The sequence below is a fragment of the Lepidochelys kempii genome, chromosome 6 (genome assembly GCF_965140285.1).
Source record: "Lepidochelys kempii isolate rLepKem1 chromosome 6, rLepKem1.hap1, whole genome shotgun sequence".
In the NCBI taxonomy this organism is placed as follows: domain Eukaryota; kingdom Metazoa; phylum Chordata; order Testudines; family Cheloniidae; genus Lepidochelys; species Lepidochelys kempii.
Window position 1 is genome coordinate 66,763,498 of NC_136385.1, and position 20,109 is coordinate 66,783,606.

General features: G+C 39.7%; 1 protein-coding gene and 1 long non-coding RNA gene across 3 annotated transcripts in view; both read right to left on the reverse strand.

The window, feature by feature from the left end:
• Positions 1 to 20,109, reverse strand: part of COX16 (cytochrome c oxidase assembly factor COX16) — a 53,529-nt gene that overhangs the window by 23,852 nt on the left and 9,568 nt on the right. Inside the window, exons 2-3 of one of the 2 annotated variants that reach the window (XM_073348497.2) lie at positions 9,374 to 9,451; positions 8,644 to 8,736 (exon numbers count right to left, since the gene is read on the reverse strand). In XM_073348497.2, the coding sequence (XP_073204598.1) occupies positions 8,644 to 8,736; positions 9,374 to 9,451 (171 nt within the window). The remainder of the gene's footprint in view (positions 1 to 8,643; positions 8,737 to 9,373; positions 9,452 to 20,109) is intronic. The other variant, XM_073348498.2, reaches the window with a different exon arrangement.
• On the reverse strand, positions 10,462 to 18,996 carry LOC140912982 (uncharacterized). The gene is made up of 2 exons (XR_012159432.2): positions 15,220 to 18,996; positions 10,462 to 14,934 (listed from the first exon to the last, which is right to left on the reverse strand). It is a non-coding gene; the product is annotated as an uncharacterized LOC140912982 (long non-coding RNA).

Below are 20,109 nucleotides of genomic sequence, written 5' to 3' on the forward strand. Positions count from 1 at the left end.
TATAATAAATATGTTCCAATACATGAAATAAGACCTTCAACACTCCCCAAATGCCTTGGAGAAAAGGTGGGCCTTGCAGCATGCCCTGAAGGTTAACAGATTCCGAGCACTGTCCAAGCATCTTTCCCAGATCAGAAACAGCAGGACGTAGCTCTCTAAAAGGAGCTTTTAAAGCCAAGTCCCCTGAGCTTTGCTACACCTTGATTTTTCTGTAGCTCCAATGGTATAAAGGAAAGAACTTGCTGCACCTTTTTGTGCACTTTTTCATGCATTTCTGGCCCTTCAGTGATCCCCTTCTAAACATGTAAGCAAGTGTAGATCTCTCTAAGGAATTAGGCAGACCTGACCATGAACGCCACAACTTCACAATACTCCAGCACAAGGCATTTTGAGAAAGACAAGAGTTGTTCAGCCTGCCTTTTTCATCAAGGAAGTTGATGCTCTTAACCCTCATTTTAATCTAGAGGAAATAAAAAACAGGCACATTTGCTTTCCTTTGAGGCCAAAAAGTGGACTGTTGTGTTGTTCACAAATAGCACAACCTGCAGTAGGATTTTACTCTGGAGCTCTGCTGCAGCAGAATTTGATGACTCAGATAAAATAAAATTGTGACGGGTAGGGGAAAGGGAGCGAGAAAAGTAAGACACCCATCTTTAAAATATTAAAAGACAATTCTTCAAGGTGCCTTTGTAAAGCCTCTTTAATATGCTGTACCTGTCCTGTTACAAACCACTTAAACAGCCTGAAGTGCAGGATTTAAACTGAATGCCCTTAGGGTATCAGCTGAGAGAAAGGAAATGTTATATAAGGCAGAGCTTCAAAAACTCTCTCTTTTCCTTGTCTCCACAAAGGGGGTATAATTTATGAAAAATTCATTCATATTTCCTTCTAAAAACAGAAATCTTTAAATGTTGATTGTACCATATGCTATCTTATCTGCAAGTACTCTTTGTTAATCTAACAAACCTCTCTACAAAATTCCTTTTGCTGCTAATTTTTGTCGGACATATTTTCAAAATCTGTTTTTATGCATTTCTAATTTTCCCATCATTGGTATCTGGCTACTATTGTTAAAACGCTTGATCTTTTTTAGGGTATACAAAGGTACCTAACGTTCCACTCTGAAAAATGTCTGTAAAAATGTGTTTTCAAAGACATATCTGCTCATTAGTGACCCCCCCCCCCCCCAAAAAAAAAAAGTTTGCATTCCCGCTATCCCTACAGAGCTAACACAGGTAAGAGAGAGTGATCTGAAATTCCAGTCCTTTTTGTGCATCAACAGATTTCCTAAGCACTAATTATAGGGTTAATCAGATACACTTGCACAAGCCTTGTGAAGGCAATGGAGAAACACGTGTCACTGAAGACTAACTTTACTACTAGTGACTATATGTAAGAAACCATCCCCAGATCCCAGCACGAATTTGCAGGGCTAGCAGTTTGAAAAAACATCTTTTAGCCTGGACGCTGTTCTCCCAGAGTCATTTTTCATAATTTTTTTATTAAAAGGTTGCTTTTTAATGTATGTGTCAGATTCAGAGCTAAAGCCTAAGTGCACACAGTACAAGTCAGCAATTGGGAGAAGGTGCAAATATGGCATAAATTTCACGTTTACACTCTCTTAATCATGCTAACGTTCTATACAGCACCAGTTCCCTTCTGCCAAGTTATAGGGAAACCTAAGGGCTGCTCTAATTTTCTTCGACAGCAAACAATCCCAGGAGATAAAAATGCAGCCGAAGATAAGCATGGCGCAGGAGCACCCTGGCTACGTCCCCATGCCTCCAACAACACCCCTTTGCACTGCCACACGAGCTGCAAAGAAGGGGAGTGGTATAAGAGCCTTTTACATTAGCTCTATGCTTCTGGAGGACCACCTTTGCACTGATAGGTTCCCCCATGAGTCAGCTAACTGAAGCTGGGACCAGATTACACTGACAATGCAGCAAAAGTAATGACCCCACATACAAGAAGTTCTGGCCCATTATCTTTTGTGCAGCTAGGCAATGCAGATATGCAAAGGAACTCATTTAAAAGAGGTACTTGACAATAGAGTATGCCTGTTAGAGCCCTTGAAGTTTATTCTTCTAAAGTCCCAATCAGAAAATAATTACACATGTGCTTCAAATTTCAGCATAAGCTTAATTCTCATGGACTTCAGTAGGATATAAGAACCCGTCCTGATCAAGCATGGGTCTAAAAAGGAGGGGAAGTTGATTTTTTTTTAAAAGAACAGATGTGTTAAGAAAGTAATGTTTTTGCCATCCTAAAACATACTTCATGAAAATGGTAATGCCTTCCTGAAGAAGTATGTGTTAAAGGAATTAGACCTGTTATTAAACCGGCTCACTTTCCTGCTATTCTGATGGGGAGAAAAACCCATACTCTCTACAAAGCTCACTGCACAGTATATAAGTAAAAATGGTTTCTTTACTGACACCTAGTGAAGTTCTACAGCAAACTACTCCCTCCAGATTGCCCTTTTGAAAGGTCTCCCACTGTGATGCACAGTAAATTTTTAATCCTAAAGTGTAGCACCAGGGTAGTCCCTTTATCCTGAATAGGATTTGTTTACCTCTTGGTTTTTTTTTTCCCCCAGTATGACCACCACTGTTGCTGAGCTAAGGAGAAGCCAGATCAGAGCGAGGGCTTTCACTCCACAATAGCATTGGGAGGAGTTGCAGTAGAGCTGCTGACCTTTACAGGGGCAATAACCAGTGGAACCACATAGAACACACATGTGACAGATGAGTAAAAACATTGCTTGATGCACTATTGGAAGGTGCTCAGCTACAATGGTGATGTACATGGTATAAAAACCTATATAGAATAGAATGGGGCATTTGGAATCACAGCTGGATCTCCCACAGCACAGTGTAGTAACTAAATGGCCAACAGGACAGCTGTGAAAGATACTCCTATGTCTCCTGTTTCGATGTCCAAAAATTTGATCTTCAGAGAATGTATGTCATGGTTTGGATGTCTACAGTACCCATCTATTAAAAATGATTCAGGTTCAAATTCCTGTTCTTACAGAAAAGTTTTCTGGAATTTAATAGAGAAGAATAATTTTTCTCTATAAAGTTTTTAAAGGATTCAGAATTATATAGCAGGAGTAAGTTTCACTATTGAACTGAATATATTGGTTGGAATAAAAATGATCTAGAAAGGATCTCATTTTCTATCAAAGTCTATAGGGTTTTTAAGAGTAATTTCTATACAAAGCTATTGCTTTCATCTCCATTAAATTCTATAGGACTTCTGCATAAAGATATGTATTTTTCTATTAGTAATTTTGCTTTGCTTCTAATCTTCCCAGAAGAGGGAATGATTAGGCAACCTAACAGGAGTTCAATTTAAATGCCAGCTGGGTTTTTATTGCAAAAAATTGTGTGTGTGTCAATGGAAGTTTTCGGTTCTGGAGGCCAAATCCTCAAGTCCTTACTCAAGCATAACTCCCATTGGTTTCAGTTGGAGTTTGCAGGATTATGGACCTCAACATATGGCTCATGGTAAATAAACAAATTGGAATGTTCAGGGTACTGACATAATGTGAGTAATCTAGTTATCTGGTTCCTGGGTAATTTAAATGGCTCAGCTCACTCTAAAATGTGTTTTTGCTGAGGAAAAGGATGGGCTTTTACTACTCTCTGAAACCCAAAGAAGTTACTCTAAATAGCTATAACATCTGTTGTTGGGACATTAACAGCCATTGAACTGACACACACTGACACTACTGCTCAGCCCATCATTTCAGCTGGCATGGCAATACGTTATCAAATGCACAAATGTCACACACTAACCTTCTTCCCAACTCCTGGTATCGGACAACAAGCTAGAAAGGTATTAATAACTTAGGAATGTCTTTAATGGGGTCTTCTGTTCATTAAACCACAACAGTAGAAAAGAAATTGGTGCTTAGTTGCATTATTCTTGCACCAAGGCCAGCTGCTCTATTGCAGACTCCTCCCAAATACTGTTGTGGAGTGAAAGCCCTCACTCTGATCTGGCTTCCGGTTAGCTCAGCAACAGTGGTGGTCACACTGGAAAACACAAAACAAAACAGGTAGACAAATCCTATTCAGGATAAAGAGACTACCCTGGTGCTACAGTTTAAGATTAAAAATTTACTGTGCCTCAGAGAGGGAGACCCTCCAACAGAGGTGCCCAAACCATGCCTAACCAAGGGCTGCATCAGAAAATTGCCAAGAGACCAAATTGCGGTACCAATTGTCACAAAATGGAGAAGATTGTAGCTGCTTCATTGTGAATACAATCAAAAGTGGACCCAACTGAGATTACAGCTCTTAGTATGCAATGCTCCCATTCACAGTATCCTGGCCTTGTGCATCTCCATGCTGAGATAAAGGTGGGAAGAAATGAGCTCCTGGATTCTATTCCCACCGCTGTCACAAAGCCCCTATATGAACGTAGCCAAGTTATTTAATTTCTATAAGCCTCAATTTCTGCATCTGTAGAATGGAGATAATAATGCTGCCCTACCTCAGGATGGGATTGTGAGCCTTGTTGTAATTGAGGCCTAGCAGAGCAACTTTTAGTTGTGAGTCTAACTGGTGAAAAGTGAGTAAAGGTTTGTGAATTGTTACAATGACTTGTTACATAAAATTATTTAAGAAAAGATTTAAGAAGGAGACAAAAAATTGAATTAATTTAAATAAATAGAGAGGGTCTACTGATACCACTCCAGGACAGTGCTAAGATTATGAATGGTAAACAAGACGAGTAGGGGACTGGAAATCAATGGAACAAAATTGGCTCTTTGGACATTAGACCTAATTGGTGGACAAAATAATGCGAGAATGCGCTATTCCACCCATCACATCTTTTTGGAGCCCTTAGAGAGAGGTCCGAGGGAGGGGGCGGGGGAGGACCTTTTACCAACACCACAGTTGTGACAGAAAGATTTTGCTATGACACCAAACCCTGATACTCCCCTGGGGATGCTTGATCATCATCACTGTACCAGCAAGGACCCAAACCTGATACCTGTGAGACACTGCTCTGAATTCCCCTTCCTGGTATGTCCCTTTACATCCCCAACTTTCTTCCTCCTGTCCTCTCTCTCTCTCGGCTTTTCACCTGATCCTGAAATCAGTTACACTGCATAACACCAGCATGGTGAGATGAGACACACCATTCAGCTCTGCTTAGCCTGAGAAGGACCAGTGAAGGAGAAGAATCTGACCAATCAACCACAATGTCCCTGACCAGGAAGGTGAGCCAGGTGCAGAACAACGGATATCGTTGACTCACCTGCCAGCCCAAAGCAACTGTCCATGACCACCCTATATCTTCAGATCATTACTATCCTATCTTTTTCTCCCCATTCTGTTAGTCTGTCTTGTCAAAAGTCAGACAGTGACTATTATACCTGAATCAAAACTGAACAGAATTAATCTTTTCTTCCCCACCAAGGAACGTTTGACAGAAGAAGAGATTCTAACCACTCTAACCTCTAAAGAGAGAGGGACTGATAGTTTTTGTATAATCACTCAATTTCAGTTGTAAGACTTTTTGCCTTTTGATTCTTGCCTTTTTGGGTGTTTCAATTAATAAATTTCTAACCTCTGGCATGAATTTCCTAATGTGTATGCCACAGTTCTAAGCAGGCTGAGATCTCTGTATACCCAACCCCAAACCTTGTTTAAAATTGTTTAAGGTGGGACAGTTACAGGGTCATATTAATACCTTTGACTCTTTGGGACCACATATTCCATCTAAATACAACACAAAAGGCTTAATTAATTCAAATGTTTTTAAAGAGTTTTAAGATCTTCATACGGAAGGCAAGTGCAGGTTTATTATTCTTCCAGGGGAGAAATTGCAAAAAAGTCCTAATAATTTTGTTATGTTTATTTACATTTGTAAATAGTCACCTACCCACAACTTGCTCTCCTGATGAAGACTTGCACTCTAGGTATGCTTTACAAAAACAGCTTATTCTGTTGTAATACAAACAAAATTAATGAGTGACAAATGAAACAGATGCTATAATCATTAGGCTTGTCAATGGATTTTATACTATATAAATTAATTTTCTTTTCTTGAATTTTTTTGTTCCTTCTAAAAAAGGTTTGCTTCTTTTTCATTGGTTGCAATAGATTGTATCCCTTCTCCTTTCTTAGTTTATAAGTTAAAATGGTTCTTAATACTATTTTTTTATGGACATAAAAACAGAAACCAATGGAGTACATTGTTAGGACCGGTTTGTCCATAACCAGTCCTAGATCTGTGTTTTTAATCCTCTGCAGAAACTATATTGTTCTGTGTAACTATCTTCTACTTCTGAATAAAATTATATGGGAAAAAACACAAGAGAGAGATGCATCTGCCTTAACTAATACAGATTTCAGTAGAATCCAGCTGTCCGCTCTCAGATTCCTGAGCTCAGGTGGACACTCCTCTGTGTCCAAGCTTCCCCTCAGCCTTCCTGTACTACTGTGTGATTCATTGATGCTTTCACTTATTAGAAAAATGGGGACAACGAGTATCACAAACATTAATTATCCCAACCTTTTTATGGACCAGAGAACTAGTATTGGACATTACAGAGGCCAAAATTAACTGTCAGCATTTGGTGAAGACAGTGAGGTGAATACAATGGTGAGATCCTCACCCCTGCCGTGACCCCTTTGTATTTGATAAAAGGGGCAGAGAGGTGTGGAGAGGCCATAAAAGCTTAGGACCGACTGACAGAGGATCCCTCCAATGCAGGCACAGCTGTAAGTCTGTCTTTCAAGAACCCCCTGCAAAACCTGATACACGAGGTATGTTGGAGGCGGGACCGTACCATGCAGAGCTGCAGAGACGCTGAGCGGTGCTGCCTCCCAAATGACAGCCCAGGGAGGTTGTGTTTGACCCCAGAGTCATCTGAGTTACAAGGGCTTTTCCAGGGCCTAGAGCAGCCAAGGATCGGAATGGAGCTAAGGTGCTGTATAGCTACATTAACCCACCAAGTTCTGTTCTTCACCTCTTAAAATAATCCAATGATTTTTACAAAAAGTGCCATGGAATCTTTAATGATTACAAAGGGTTAAAAGCTCATTTCTACATTTCATTGGAAAGTCAGCAGCAGAATGACTGTGCACCACTATGACACTCTCTACCTCAAAGTAGCACTCTGGAACCACCATATTCACCATGGTGATATGAGTATGATATGTTTTGTATAAAGTATATATTGTGAGCTACCATTCAAAAAGTCTTGATCTGTTGAATATCCTGTTGGATTGTATGTACTATCATTGTATGTGAAATTATGAAGCATTACTGTCTGTGTAACTGAAATACGTTGTGAGGTGGGAACACCCACAACCATCCTTTCAGTTACAAAGGAGTAGCCATCAATAGTCATACAGCATTAATGGCTCATCAAGAAAAGAATCCACTATCCTAGAGAATTTTCAGAGAGTAACTCACATCACAGTTTCCACGATATGCATCTGATGAAGTGAGCTGTAGCTCACGAAAGCTTATGCTCTAATAAATTGGTTAGTCTCTAAGGTGCCACAAGTACTCCTTTTCTTTTTGCGAATACAGACTAACACAGCTGTTACTCTGAAACCTCACATCACAGCAAAGATCTTTCCAGCAAGCTGAAAAGAAATGAGAGAGACAGTGACATAATCACTTGGCCACTCCTCCTGCCCCCTCCCTCGCAATGCAATACCCGGAGGACAAATTTTATGAACTGCAGAAGAGTGGTCCCAGGCTGGAAATGGAGTCCAGTCTGTGTATTGAGGATTTGTAATCTGCTTGTACCATCTGTCAGGGTGAGACACTGCTTGATTCAAATCCTGCTTAATTTGAGGAACCTGGACTATGCATCCGATGAAGTGAGCTGTAGCTCACGAAAGCTCATGCTCAAATAAATTGGTTAGTCTCTAAGGTGCCACGAGTACTCCTTTTCTTTTTGGACTATGAATTTATTTTTGTTTCTTAAGTAGCCAACTCTGATCTCTATGCCTACTAATAATCACTTAAAATCTATCTTTCTGTAGTTAATAAACCTGTTTTATATTTTACCTAAAATAGTGTGTTTTGGTTGAAGTGCTTGGGAAATCTCAGCTCAGTTTACAAAGGCTAGTGAGAGTCCATTGCACATTGAGAGAGTGGCGAACTACATAATTAACTTATACTGGCCAGGCTTCTGACCAGTGCAAGACAATACAGTTCTGGGGTGCAAAGCTGGGGGGAACTGCCTAGAGCCTCACTATTGACGGTTCATGAGTGGCTGGAAGATCATTCATGTAACACAGTTGGGTGTGTCCCTGCCTCTGGATGTCTGTGTAAGTGCAGTGCCTATCAGAGGTTTGTAACTTGACATCAACATCACAGTGTGAGAGGCAGCCCAGGCTGGTGGGTTTGAAGGGCTCAGCAGTCACATAGTTCAGGTTGTACTCCGGGGACCCAGTCACAGCCACAAACTGAGGCATTGATTCAGTAATGATTCAGAAGTGAGAGTGCCACTCAGTGAATCACCAGCACCACTTTCTGCAGTACTCAGTGAAAGATTCCATAACTAATATCTTACTATTATTGAGCATTTACTTCCCCCCAGTTATGGGTTTTCAGTTACATTACAGGAAAGATTCTTTCCCCTCCTCCCTCCTTCCCCCATACCTTTAGTACAAGTTTCAGATATGCGGGAAGACTGGGAGGGGAAGGGCCCTCTATCTCCCTCAGGGACACTAGAGCAACCCTCAGTGGGTATGTCTAAATTGGGAAAATAAGTGACATTTTAAAATGTGTTAACTAATACATGTTGATTAACACCAAATTTTAAACACCACTTATAACATGAGAGATGGTTTAATGCTTTTAAAAAGTGTGTTAGCTGGTCTTGGTCAACCCTAGGCTCCTCCTACTCTGCCTCACTGCCACCTTGGGTTGACCAGGACCATTTAACACCATTTTTTAGGGAGTAACATCCTGTCTATCCTAGGCACTAAGTGGTATTTAAAAACATGTTAGCTAGCAACTTTTAAAACACCACCTATTTTTCTGGTCTAAACAGAGCCATCGTAACCATCATCCTTCTGGCAAAATCACCTGCCTTCACTGTAATTCATCACTGCCCCTCTTTAATCAGTCAGAGGGGCTTCTGCTTCGCCATGCAAGATGTAGCACCACTCATCTTACTTTTGCTCTCCAACCTGCCACCCGGAAAAGCTGGAAAGTTTCATTATCATCATTATTTGTTTTGTGGCGTGCCTCCCATGGAGCCCCAACCATGGATGAGGGCCACACTATGCTAGGAACGCTACAAATACCAAATCATACTATTTTTCCAGTCCTTGCTATTTTTTTGGTGCTCTCTAGATTTGAAAAACCAACAAACAACTTAACTTACCTTGCTGTGGAGTTTTTGAGCATCATAACGGATTTGAGTGAACTCACGGAGACCAAAGGACCCACCAATAATCAGGAGCTGAAATATTAAACAAAGAAAAAGCACTTAGAGACAGCATAGTATAAAACACTCTGGACTACTACAAGAGAACATTGACTTTCACCCATTGCAAGTGTCATGAGGCCTCACATTCTTCCCAAGGCAGAAAAAAGACTCAAAGAGGTGCATCACCTGATAAGCAGGGGGCATCAGAGCTTTCATCCATAATAGCCTGTCTATGGATCTCACCAAGTTTCTAATTTATGCATAAAGGAGTGTAGGGGGAACTCATATTTTCTCAGTGCCTGTTCCCTCCCCATCTCTCACCTTTACAATCTTCATAAATAATTTTTTTCAAATGGCTCCTTGATTTGTCAGCAGTAGAGGACACTGCTACCGGATTTGTTCTCACTATTTTCATACCAACAACAGGGAAGTAACAATGCCCAGTTGGCTTATTCTCATGCCTGGGCATAAAAAGGACCCAATTAAGTTTCTGGAACAAACCAGCAAGATTGGAACAATGGGCCTATTGACCTTTATTATGTCACTGAAGAAATCAAACCCACTGCACCTGTATCTTCATTATTGTTCCATTTATTTTGTTGGAGTTCCCTCCACACCCCTGAAGCTTATGAAAAGGAAGAATAAAGGAAAAAATAGACAAGGCAGAGTCTCATGTCAGCATGAAGAAAATTATGAAATGATTTGTTCTTCTGACAGGCAGAGACACGTCACAAAGCATAAACATCTATTTTAACCTTTAGACAGCCCTGCCATGCTCAGACAAACCTAAAGATCAAGAACAGCATTAAGGGCTGGCTAAGTAATCCAGCTGCCACATGGAAGAACAGAGCTCTGACTCTTGCTCTGGCCTGACATGCTCCTTCTGCTGTTCTCTGGCAAGGCCTACTGGCTGACATACAGAAAGGGAGGGCAACAGGCTTCAAAGAGAGACATGTCTGAGGAAGGCAATGGGAGGGGGATGTTCTGAGGACCCCAGAAGAAAAACTGTGTGTGCCCTTCCTAACTAGCACATTACCCCTGACAGATTATTTCAATGATGCAGTATTTGTTCTGTTTTTTAAAAAAAACTGACTTTTCTTCACAGTTTATTCCTCCTGAAAGGTGCTGGCCAAATTGATTTTCCACTGGAAGAGGTCGGGCTGCCCCACAACAGAAACAGCAACAGGTAGAACCTCCCCTCAGAAGCCCAAAAGTGACAGATTGGTAGCACTGGAAACTGACGCCTTCTAGATAGCCATAGAAATGAGCACCCCTTGGCAAGTGGCAATGAGCTCTAGAAGGAGTTAAGTCTGCACATTCTCATTCTGTCTTGATCTTTTGGATAAAGCTGTGAATGTACATGACAATTAGAGCCACATGTAGCAGTGGCTTTTGTGATATGGACACCTACCTGATAGGAACTGGACCCAGAACTACAACTCATTTCAAAAAGCGAATCAAAAAACCATCAAGTGGTAGCAAATAACTTTCAGTAGCTAACAACCTGAACCATTATGAACCAAACTGGGGGCCAGATTTCTGATTCCACCATTCAAGGAAGTGATGATGTTGTCGTCACAGATGCTGGATCAACAAAACACACATACTGCAGAAAGCAGGGATTTGTATGGGAAAAGCTTCTGCTCACTAACAAATATTTTGGTAATAAGATAGGAGAAGGAAAAAAACAAAAAAACCCAACATGCTGATTAAAAGTGGCTTTAAGATTTCCCTAAATATGGCACTGGTGATTAACAAGAAGAATCAATGTATTTGATGACCTGAGTCCGATTGCATGAAGCACTGAGCATCTCACAGGATGAGGAAATAACTAAACAAACTGGTTTGAGTCACAGCATTTATTCTCATTAAAAGAAGAATCTCCTTTGAAACCAGTCCTCTTTCATGGGTAATGACTACTGTGTTAATTAACAGCCCAATGATTTACCTCACATTCTTAAAGCTCCAATGAACAGACCACAAGAGTGGTTTCAAGAAGTTTATTGCTATCACACACAATAGTTTACCAGCTGGAACCATACAGTATGAAGAATGCAGGGCCGAAGCAGCTGCACTAGAAAAGTATCTGGTACCCAGTTGTCAATCCAGTCAGAAAGCAATAATTAGTCTTGTTAGGTCCATTAAGCATTAGTTTGTCCAGCAACGAACACTCATAAAATTATACTATATAACGCATGTTCACTTTGTGTCTTATTCACATTAAGAAAAGGACTTACAGTTAGCCTGTTCCTCATAAGCCAAGCCCTACTAAATTGAGAATGGTCAATATACTGTGGTTTGTAAAGCCACTCTTTAACCAAAAGGAAATGACAATGCACACTCTTACTTTGCTGCATCAAAACATTGTATATAATAAGATTTAATAATCACCCTTTGTGTGTGCCATAAGCATGGAAAAACGCTCAAGATTTAATGAAACAATAGTCATACCACATGTGTATGTTCGGTCTTGTCTTGTTCTGTATTGATTTTGACCGGTTACTTGTTTGGCAGAGACCATTTACTATATACTACCCAGCATACTTTCAGCTATATACAGTACATGATAAACAAAAATGCTACATACACACAGATATACAAAAGGGGGCTGGTGATTAGATTATCTATTTTTCTTAAAATTCAGTATCTGAACTGTACTACCTAATTTAGATTATAACACCAAGATGCTGTCTTCCTCCACATATTGTACAGCACTGAGCACTACAGTATTAAATAAATAAAATAATAAAATAATAGGCCTAACTTGAGGTTCGAAGCAAAATAGATTGGTGGTTTCAGACTTATACACATTACTTGTTTGTTCAGACCACAAAACAACCACCAGCCAGTAGTCTCTGCAGTGGAGAGAGAGGCCATGACTCAGCTGGTGTGACTAAATTACTCTGTTGCTTAGAATACAGTTCCAAACCTTTACCTGCCCTAATTTTACTGACACCACCGTTATATTATGAAATCTAAGGAATGTTTAAATTCTGTGTGAAGAGCAAAAAGTAAAACAGTTTGGACAGTGAAACCAGACTGCTTGGTTCTGTTTTCTGATTTCCAAATCAGAAATAGCACCTTCCCTAACAGGGACCATTGGGTGTGCAATAATATAAATATTTCCTACCACCACTAATAATAGAGGTTAATAATTCTTACCAGTGTTACAATTATGTATATAATGCCAAGCACCTGAAGGAGGAGCAGTAATTAAGTACATACTGAAAATTAAAACCAGGGTGGATTTGATTTAAATCACTAGTATTTAAATCATGATTTAAATCACTAGTCAGGAAGATTCGATTTAATCATGGATTTCTACATAAAAAAGTGCATTCTTGTTGGTTGTTATAACCTTAATACATATTCTTCACAACTCAGAGATAGATGTAGGTTTCATTTTTAGAAGGTACACACTATACATTTTTAAACAGATTTATTTTGAAAATTTTTCAGATTAGTTTTACAGCTATATCAGAAAATGAATGGATTGACTGGTTATTTCATTTACCTTTGGTAAATGAAGCAGATATTTATGAAGTCATTGGGAGGTGAACTATCTCCAATTCAACAGGTTAATCATTAATATTTGGAGGATTTTCTTGCCATGCTGTATTAGGAGGAGAACGTGACCAGACGGACATTTAAATTGTTTTATTTAACTAAAACGTTATTTATTCTGGATTTTTTCTTCAACAGCAAACATAATATTTTAACAAAACAAGCATATGAATTTTTGAATTTAAACATTCAAGTTTTTTAAAATCAGGTTTGTTCTTCTTAAAATGGTTTTAAACTAAAATAGTTAAATGAAATATTTTTTTCAAAAATTTCAAAATTTTTCAAAAATTAAATAGACTATGTCAGCTAGGTCAACATGAAAAACTTAAAATACTGACTTCTGCAGCAAACTCAGTCATCTTCACCTTCATTTTCCTGTTTGTTCATAATCTGGAAAAGAAAAATAAGCTTTCCTGCTTCTTCAGGTCCCAAACAGTTTCTCAGTTTGGAATGAATTAGTCCAAAGGAAGAAAATATTCTTTCTACACTGGCAGAAGGAGCTACTGCTGTTAAAAGTGAGATTATCACTTCAATAGTCTCTGAATCCAAGTGCTTGCGTGACTTCCACCAGTTCACTGGTGTGACTTTCTTTAAATCATCATTAGCAAACATATATTTCTTGAATGGTTCACCCTTAGCTCTGAAGTTTATTACAGTTGGCATCATGGAGGGATGATTGCTGGATGTCCATGTCATACCAACTCCTCTTCTTCAGCAGTTAAGGTTTGACGCTGGTACTGAGCACTGAGAATATTTGCAAGAAAATGAGCTGGAGATAGTGCTTGTCCCATTCGTGTTCTTAATGCTTGTAATTTAACTCTGTCATTGAATGTTTCTCTTTTTAAGATTTCACTCAGTTCCTTCCAAACTTCAACAGCGTCGGCAATAAAACTGCTATTTCCCTGCATTTTGTTCAAGGCTACAGAAAGAGGCTTCAGGGTACTTAGCATGTGTTCAACATTTCTCTTAAGCCCACTGTTGAGAACTTTGGCTTTGAGAGTGTCATCTATTTTTTCATGATTTTGTTCACAAACTCATCAGATTAAGCCGGTTCTTGATATAGTGCTCAAAACAGTCCACTACTGAGTTCCATCACACATCTTGTGGGAGAGTTAGCTTGGTTCCCCCACTTTTTTCAGAGCAGCTGCTGCAAAGTGGTTGTTACGGAAGTATTTTGCAATTTCAACAACATTAGCCTTTATTTCTGGAACACTGAAGTCTTTGGCTAGGAGGTGCATCAAATGAGCACAGCAACCGTATGTTATTAACTTGGAACTCCCTTCTAAATAATTTCTTCTCATCTTGGATACATCCGCAGCATTGTCTGTGACCATTTGAATTTATTTTCCACAGTTTGTTATAGCTTTTACTGCTACTTCTTGTAAGTATTCTGCTGTGTGTGCATTTCCTGATGTATCAATTGTTTCTCTAAGGAAGACATTCCCTTCTTCTGTTGTCACACAAGCACATACAATGGGATCATTGTGGACACTGCTCCACCCATCAAGACTCAGGTTAACAATTTCACCCGCTAGACCTTTTGCGCACTGCTCAATTTCTCTTTCATACACTTTATCCAGCAATTTGCCTGCGACATCTGCTCTGTTGGGTGAACTGTATCCTGGTCTTAAATGACTGAACCATGTTAATGAAGTGTGGGTTCTCAATCACACAGAAAGGAGAGAGTTTGTTGCACAAAGAAACCGGGCAATTTTTTCATCTTTTTTTACCTCTTTTTGTAATCTGCTGGCTTTTATCACAAACTTATCTATGGTTGTTTCTGGATGATGGAGTTTTTTTTCCTTTTTGCTCCAAGTGATATACTGTGGCTATGTGACATATATGATGTGACCGAAACACTATCATTGGCAGATAACTCTGAAACTATAGAAAATGATGGTGATCTTGAAGGTGGATAGTCTTCAAATCCTGTATGTTGAGGATGGATTCTCCTAAACAAAGTAAGTCAATGCAGTTATTTAATTATTGTCATCATACTGCTCATTTAGTATTACTCACTGCATTCACTGACACTCAGCACTACTTTAAAGGTGAAATTGTAAAAGGAAGATCTGCCTAATTTAGCTATTTATTTTTTATCACAACTGCATCTAAAATAATAGTACTCTAGAGTAACAACTATATTTTTTTGTTCAAACATGAGAATTCAAGAATAGTCCAGAAGGAAGACAGCTAGTCCTTAAGAAAGAAGTATGAAATTAAAAAAGTTTACCAACCTGAAGATCCTGCACGTTCAGACATGTTCTTTTCATCATCTTCAACGCAGCTTCCTCCTGAGAAGGAACACTTCTCATGATGTTGTTTCATACGGGCAACCAGGCCTTGCATTTCTTTGTTGCACTGCTTGCATTCTGCAAGCATGCCTGTCTTCCCTAACCTAACCCTAACCCACAGGTAACCCTAACCTAACCCTAACCTTAAGACTTCTGGAATATGCTGCTCAAAGTTTCACTTTTGTTTCTACTGCCTGTCCCTTCCTTCTCACATTTATCTCCAGACTTCTTCTCCTTCTCCACATCTATTTCACCCCCAACAATCTTCTATTCATTCAACTTTTTGAAACTTTGCACTTTTAGAGAGAGGTAAGGGATTGACTCTGTGTACACAAATTTGCAGAGGGACAATAGGGGTGAGGTCTGTTATTTCTCACCTCTATATATTATTTATTTTAAAACATTTTTGCTGTTAACAAGCATGTTATCTCTGGACACACAAATCCAGAGTCTGAGAACTGCAAAACTAAGCATCTCTGATGGTATTGTATAGACTGAGCCCCATTGGGTAGATAGAAAGATTAACCTAAAGAATCTATACAGAAGCCCCTGGAACCCCATAAGATTGGGCCCCCAATCCATGAACTATTGGAACGCATTTACAAAACTTTTCTTAAACATTACATGAATATATTGTCTCAGACTATAGAATTAGAATTTATAATCCCTATTCCATGATGAGATATCTTAATATCATCTTGAAATGCTTTTTGAGGAAAAAACCATTTGATCAAAAAAACAGTTTTGATTTTTTTTTTTAAATCCATTGATTTTTATCCACCCTGAATAAAACAAACTTTTACTCAGCCCAATTCTAGTAACCTGTAAATTACTGCCTCGCATTTAATCAGATGACCCAGCATACCCTATGCTGTGGACAGCCCAGCTGGAGAACAGAATCAATTTGGAAAAGCTCAGATAAACTTGTATTATTTTTAATGGGAGAAAGCAATTAATATTTTACACTTTATAGACTGTGCAAGAGAAGAAGTAAAAAAGGTTCTGAATTCATTACATGCTGAAATGTCCCTCTAACTAGTTATTTTGAAGCATTCAGCATACGGATTTAATGGTGATTTTTATTTATTTTAACATTTAAAAGGTCAGCTTTAAAAATAAAAAGTAATATTTATCATTTATACAGTACTTTGCATACTAGTAGCACTGCTACCATAAATACCCTCTTAAACGTTCCAAACTGGATTATTCCTGTATGTATCGATGATTACATATAAAATAACTCATCATTTTAACATAATCATGCATGAACAGAAGACTAACATGTTGCAAAGTAGAATAAAAGATAGAATGTGACATAAAAGTACCATGTCACACAAATTCAGCAACCTCAATAAAAGTGTTTTATGCAAAAAAACTTGACATTAAGTTCTCCTTAGGTTTCGTGGGGTTTTTTTTTAAATCTACCCATTCACTCCTCCGTTGAGAACTGTGTTATGCAAACAGTTATGGATGGCATCGGGCTGATTATTAAGGCTGTATTTCAGATGGAGGATGCTAGTGCTTGTCACCAATTAAAATTGAGCTATTCACTGATGGCCTGTGATGGCGTGAGAACTCCCTGACTTACTGCACTTCCCTGAGTTATCCTGAACAATCTAAAGCAGCCACCTTTAGTCTCTTAGGTTAGCAAAATAACAAGAGGCAATTTGTCTGGCGTCGCCTAGCAATTTGCTATATTATAGAATCCCCATTGTTAAAGAAACTCATTCTTGTTGCAGCACCGATTGTGAAAGCCAACTTACAAAATTACATTCCCTTTGTCATAAATCCCTAAATTAATCACATCACAATATTCAATGCTGGCAACTCAGATCATGCACTGGTGAAAAGAAAGAAGGAAAATGTTATGAAATATATTACTGGAGCGATAATATGATAATTTTCAAGCCTCTTCCCTAAGACAGCTGCTGCCAAAGCCTCCAGCTATGCATTGTGCAACTGCAAACTGGAAGTCATATGAAATATTTTCTTTTTGGTTTGCAGTGATCAGAGTTAAAAGGTTTTGGGGGTTTTCTTTTTTAAAAACTGTTGTGTGCGCGCAGTTCAGTGCTGGAGAGAGGTGCCGGCTGGACAGCCCTGGAGAATGAAGCCCTTTATTTATCCACTAAACAGGTGCAGCTTGGGCAGCAGCACTGCAAGCTTCCATCCCACCAAAACAGCTATCTGGTTTAACTCGGAACTGGAGGGACACACCTCTAGGGCAAGGCGATAGTTTAGTCTCCATGGACATTTCAAATCATTGGTCCCTATGTTGTGACTGCTAATAATTAACAATTAGTGCCGGCTGTAGTGGTGGTTTTGTACCATGAAAGTTGTCTAAATGGGAAATTTACTGAGACTCCCAACTCCAGCCTCCAGATGGTAACATTTAGTCACTATAGATTAAAACATGCCACACCATTAACGCAGGCAAGTAGCAGTAGTAAAGGAAATACAAGATATATATGAGGTGACCCAGTCAAACTTTGTGTGCAAAATCCAAGTGTGAAGAGAAATGGGACAGAGAAGTGGATTGGGAGTGAGACTCTCCTCACACAAGAGAAGGAGAGAGGCAGCACGTAAAGCGGTTGTACTGCAATAGGTCAGGAGTGATGTGTAACTTGTTTGTACCTGTGTATAGGAATGCACCCGAGTGGATGTCTTTGTCTGGCATAAGTGGCAGTGGAGAATCCCACCACTGACTGAGCTGGTCCATTGTCAGGGAGCACATATATACTAGCAGAACTGTAGACATCTGATCCGGGGAGCTAGAGACTGTGTTTCATTTGGCAATAAACCTGGCCTGGCATCTTCGTACCTTATTGGAGTCTGTGGTCCTCGGGGTTTCTCTTGGGTTCTGCTGTGCCAGCTATCCGCGCAGAGACGGGTCAGCACACAGAGGGAACACACGCACACACACAGCTGACTTATCATTGAACAGAGCAGAGCATCATACTGGTGACGCCTGACAACATTTAAGATGCGAATGGCTGGAAGCCACATTGTAAAGCTCTGTTTTGTCACACTCTTTAGACAGCCCGGTATTTTTTTTGGCAAAAAAAAAAAAAATCTCATTTATTAAAATGTCCGTTTCTTAATGCATGGGAGAATGCAGAAAAGGCATTTAGTAGAAACCAATCTCAGAACACAGAAAGGAACATATGGGTTGCTGTTTCCTGCGTGAGCATTAGCAAAAATGGGCTTTTTCAACCAGACTGTTGTCATTTTGCATTATACACAGTGCTTGGACTGGTCAGGTGACAAGGGAATTTCACTCAGCAGCTGCAGCTGTTTGGAGAACAAATATGCTGTGGTGGTCAAGCCCAGCTTACTGTTACAAACAACACTACCCCTTTCTTAAAAAAAGGTAATCCTAGTAGCATTAGTAGCTACTGCCACCCATGGATCATAGGTGCAAATCCAGCTAAGATTTACTGTGACCAAGGCTCTTTCCATCTGATCACTTGTTGGTGGTCTCTGAGCATGAAAAGACGTTGGTATAACTTCAGTTACCTTTAGACTAATAGCTACATTAAAAACACAAAGAAGCCACCATCATTGTTGCAATTAACTGTCCCCCAGTTGTTAGTATTAGGACAGGGATAAAAACTTAATGAGCCATGGAAACAGAACTAACCTCCTGCCCCTCTCTGTGGTTCCACCTGATGAGGACTCAGACATATTGCAGGGCAGAACAGAGGAAATTGGCGGGGGGGGGGGGGGAGAGATACAACATGAGCAGTGGCATGCTGGTCTATCTTTTCTGAAGATAAACAGAGGACTTCAGTCTACATGACTGTCAGTCTACACATTCTACCATCACTAAATTCACACATACACAATCTATTCAAAATGAAGTTGGGGTTTTATTCACAGAATCAAAGAACATTGCTTTTTTTGGGGAAGGCATTCATTTGGAAACTCTCACACATATGCCCTAGACCTAAATCAACCCACTGAAGGACTAAGGAAAGACACTGTAGGTCAGCTAATTCCAGCAGCCGTACTAGTTTACCAGACTAAGACCAAAGCCGTACCAGCCACAGCAGACCATTCAGGTGCGCACATACGAGCTTCCAGCATACCACAGGCTGTTTCAAAGGATGATCTCACATGGAGCAGTGCCATACTCCAGAAAGGATGCAGCTGAATAAGAGTTTATAAGCGGTGGTGCAGCAGGGACCCAATACACAAACTCATCTCATCATTCGATTAGAGGAGCAGTGCTTGAAATAATAGCCACAGACACATACCAGTGACAGCATAAGAATCAGTGGTTGGGAGAAATTGTTTTAAGAAGACTAAAATAGCAATGTATTTGAGCATAAGCTTTCGTGAGCTACAGCTCACTTCATCGGACGCATACTGTGAAAAATACAGAAGATGTTTTTATACACACAGACCATGAAAAAATGGGTGTTTATCACTACAAAAGGTTTTCTCTCCCCCCACCCCACTCTCCTGCTGCTAATAGCTTATCTGAAGTGATCACTCTCCTTACAATGTGTATGATAATCAAGGTGGGCCATTTCCAGCACAAGTCCAGGGTTTAACAAGAACGTCTGAGGAACGGGACGGGGGGGACGGGGACTGTTTTCGAAGTTTTTTTGTTGAAGGATAGTCACTTTGAGATCAGAAATCGAGTGACCAGAGAGATTGAAGTGTTCTCCAACTGGTTTATGAATGTTATAATTCTTGACATCTGATTTGTGTCCATTTATTCTTTTAAAAAGGTCTACCCACTATGACTCAAGTTCTGAGCCTCAGGTTCCTGTTTTTCCTCTTACAATATCTGATGGAAGAGCAAGAAGAATCATAAGAAGCTCAACATTT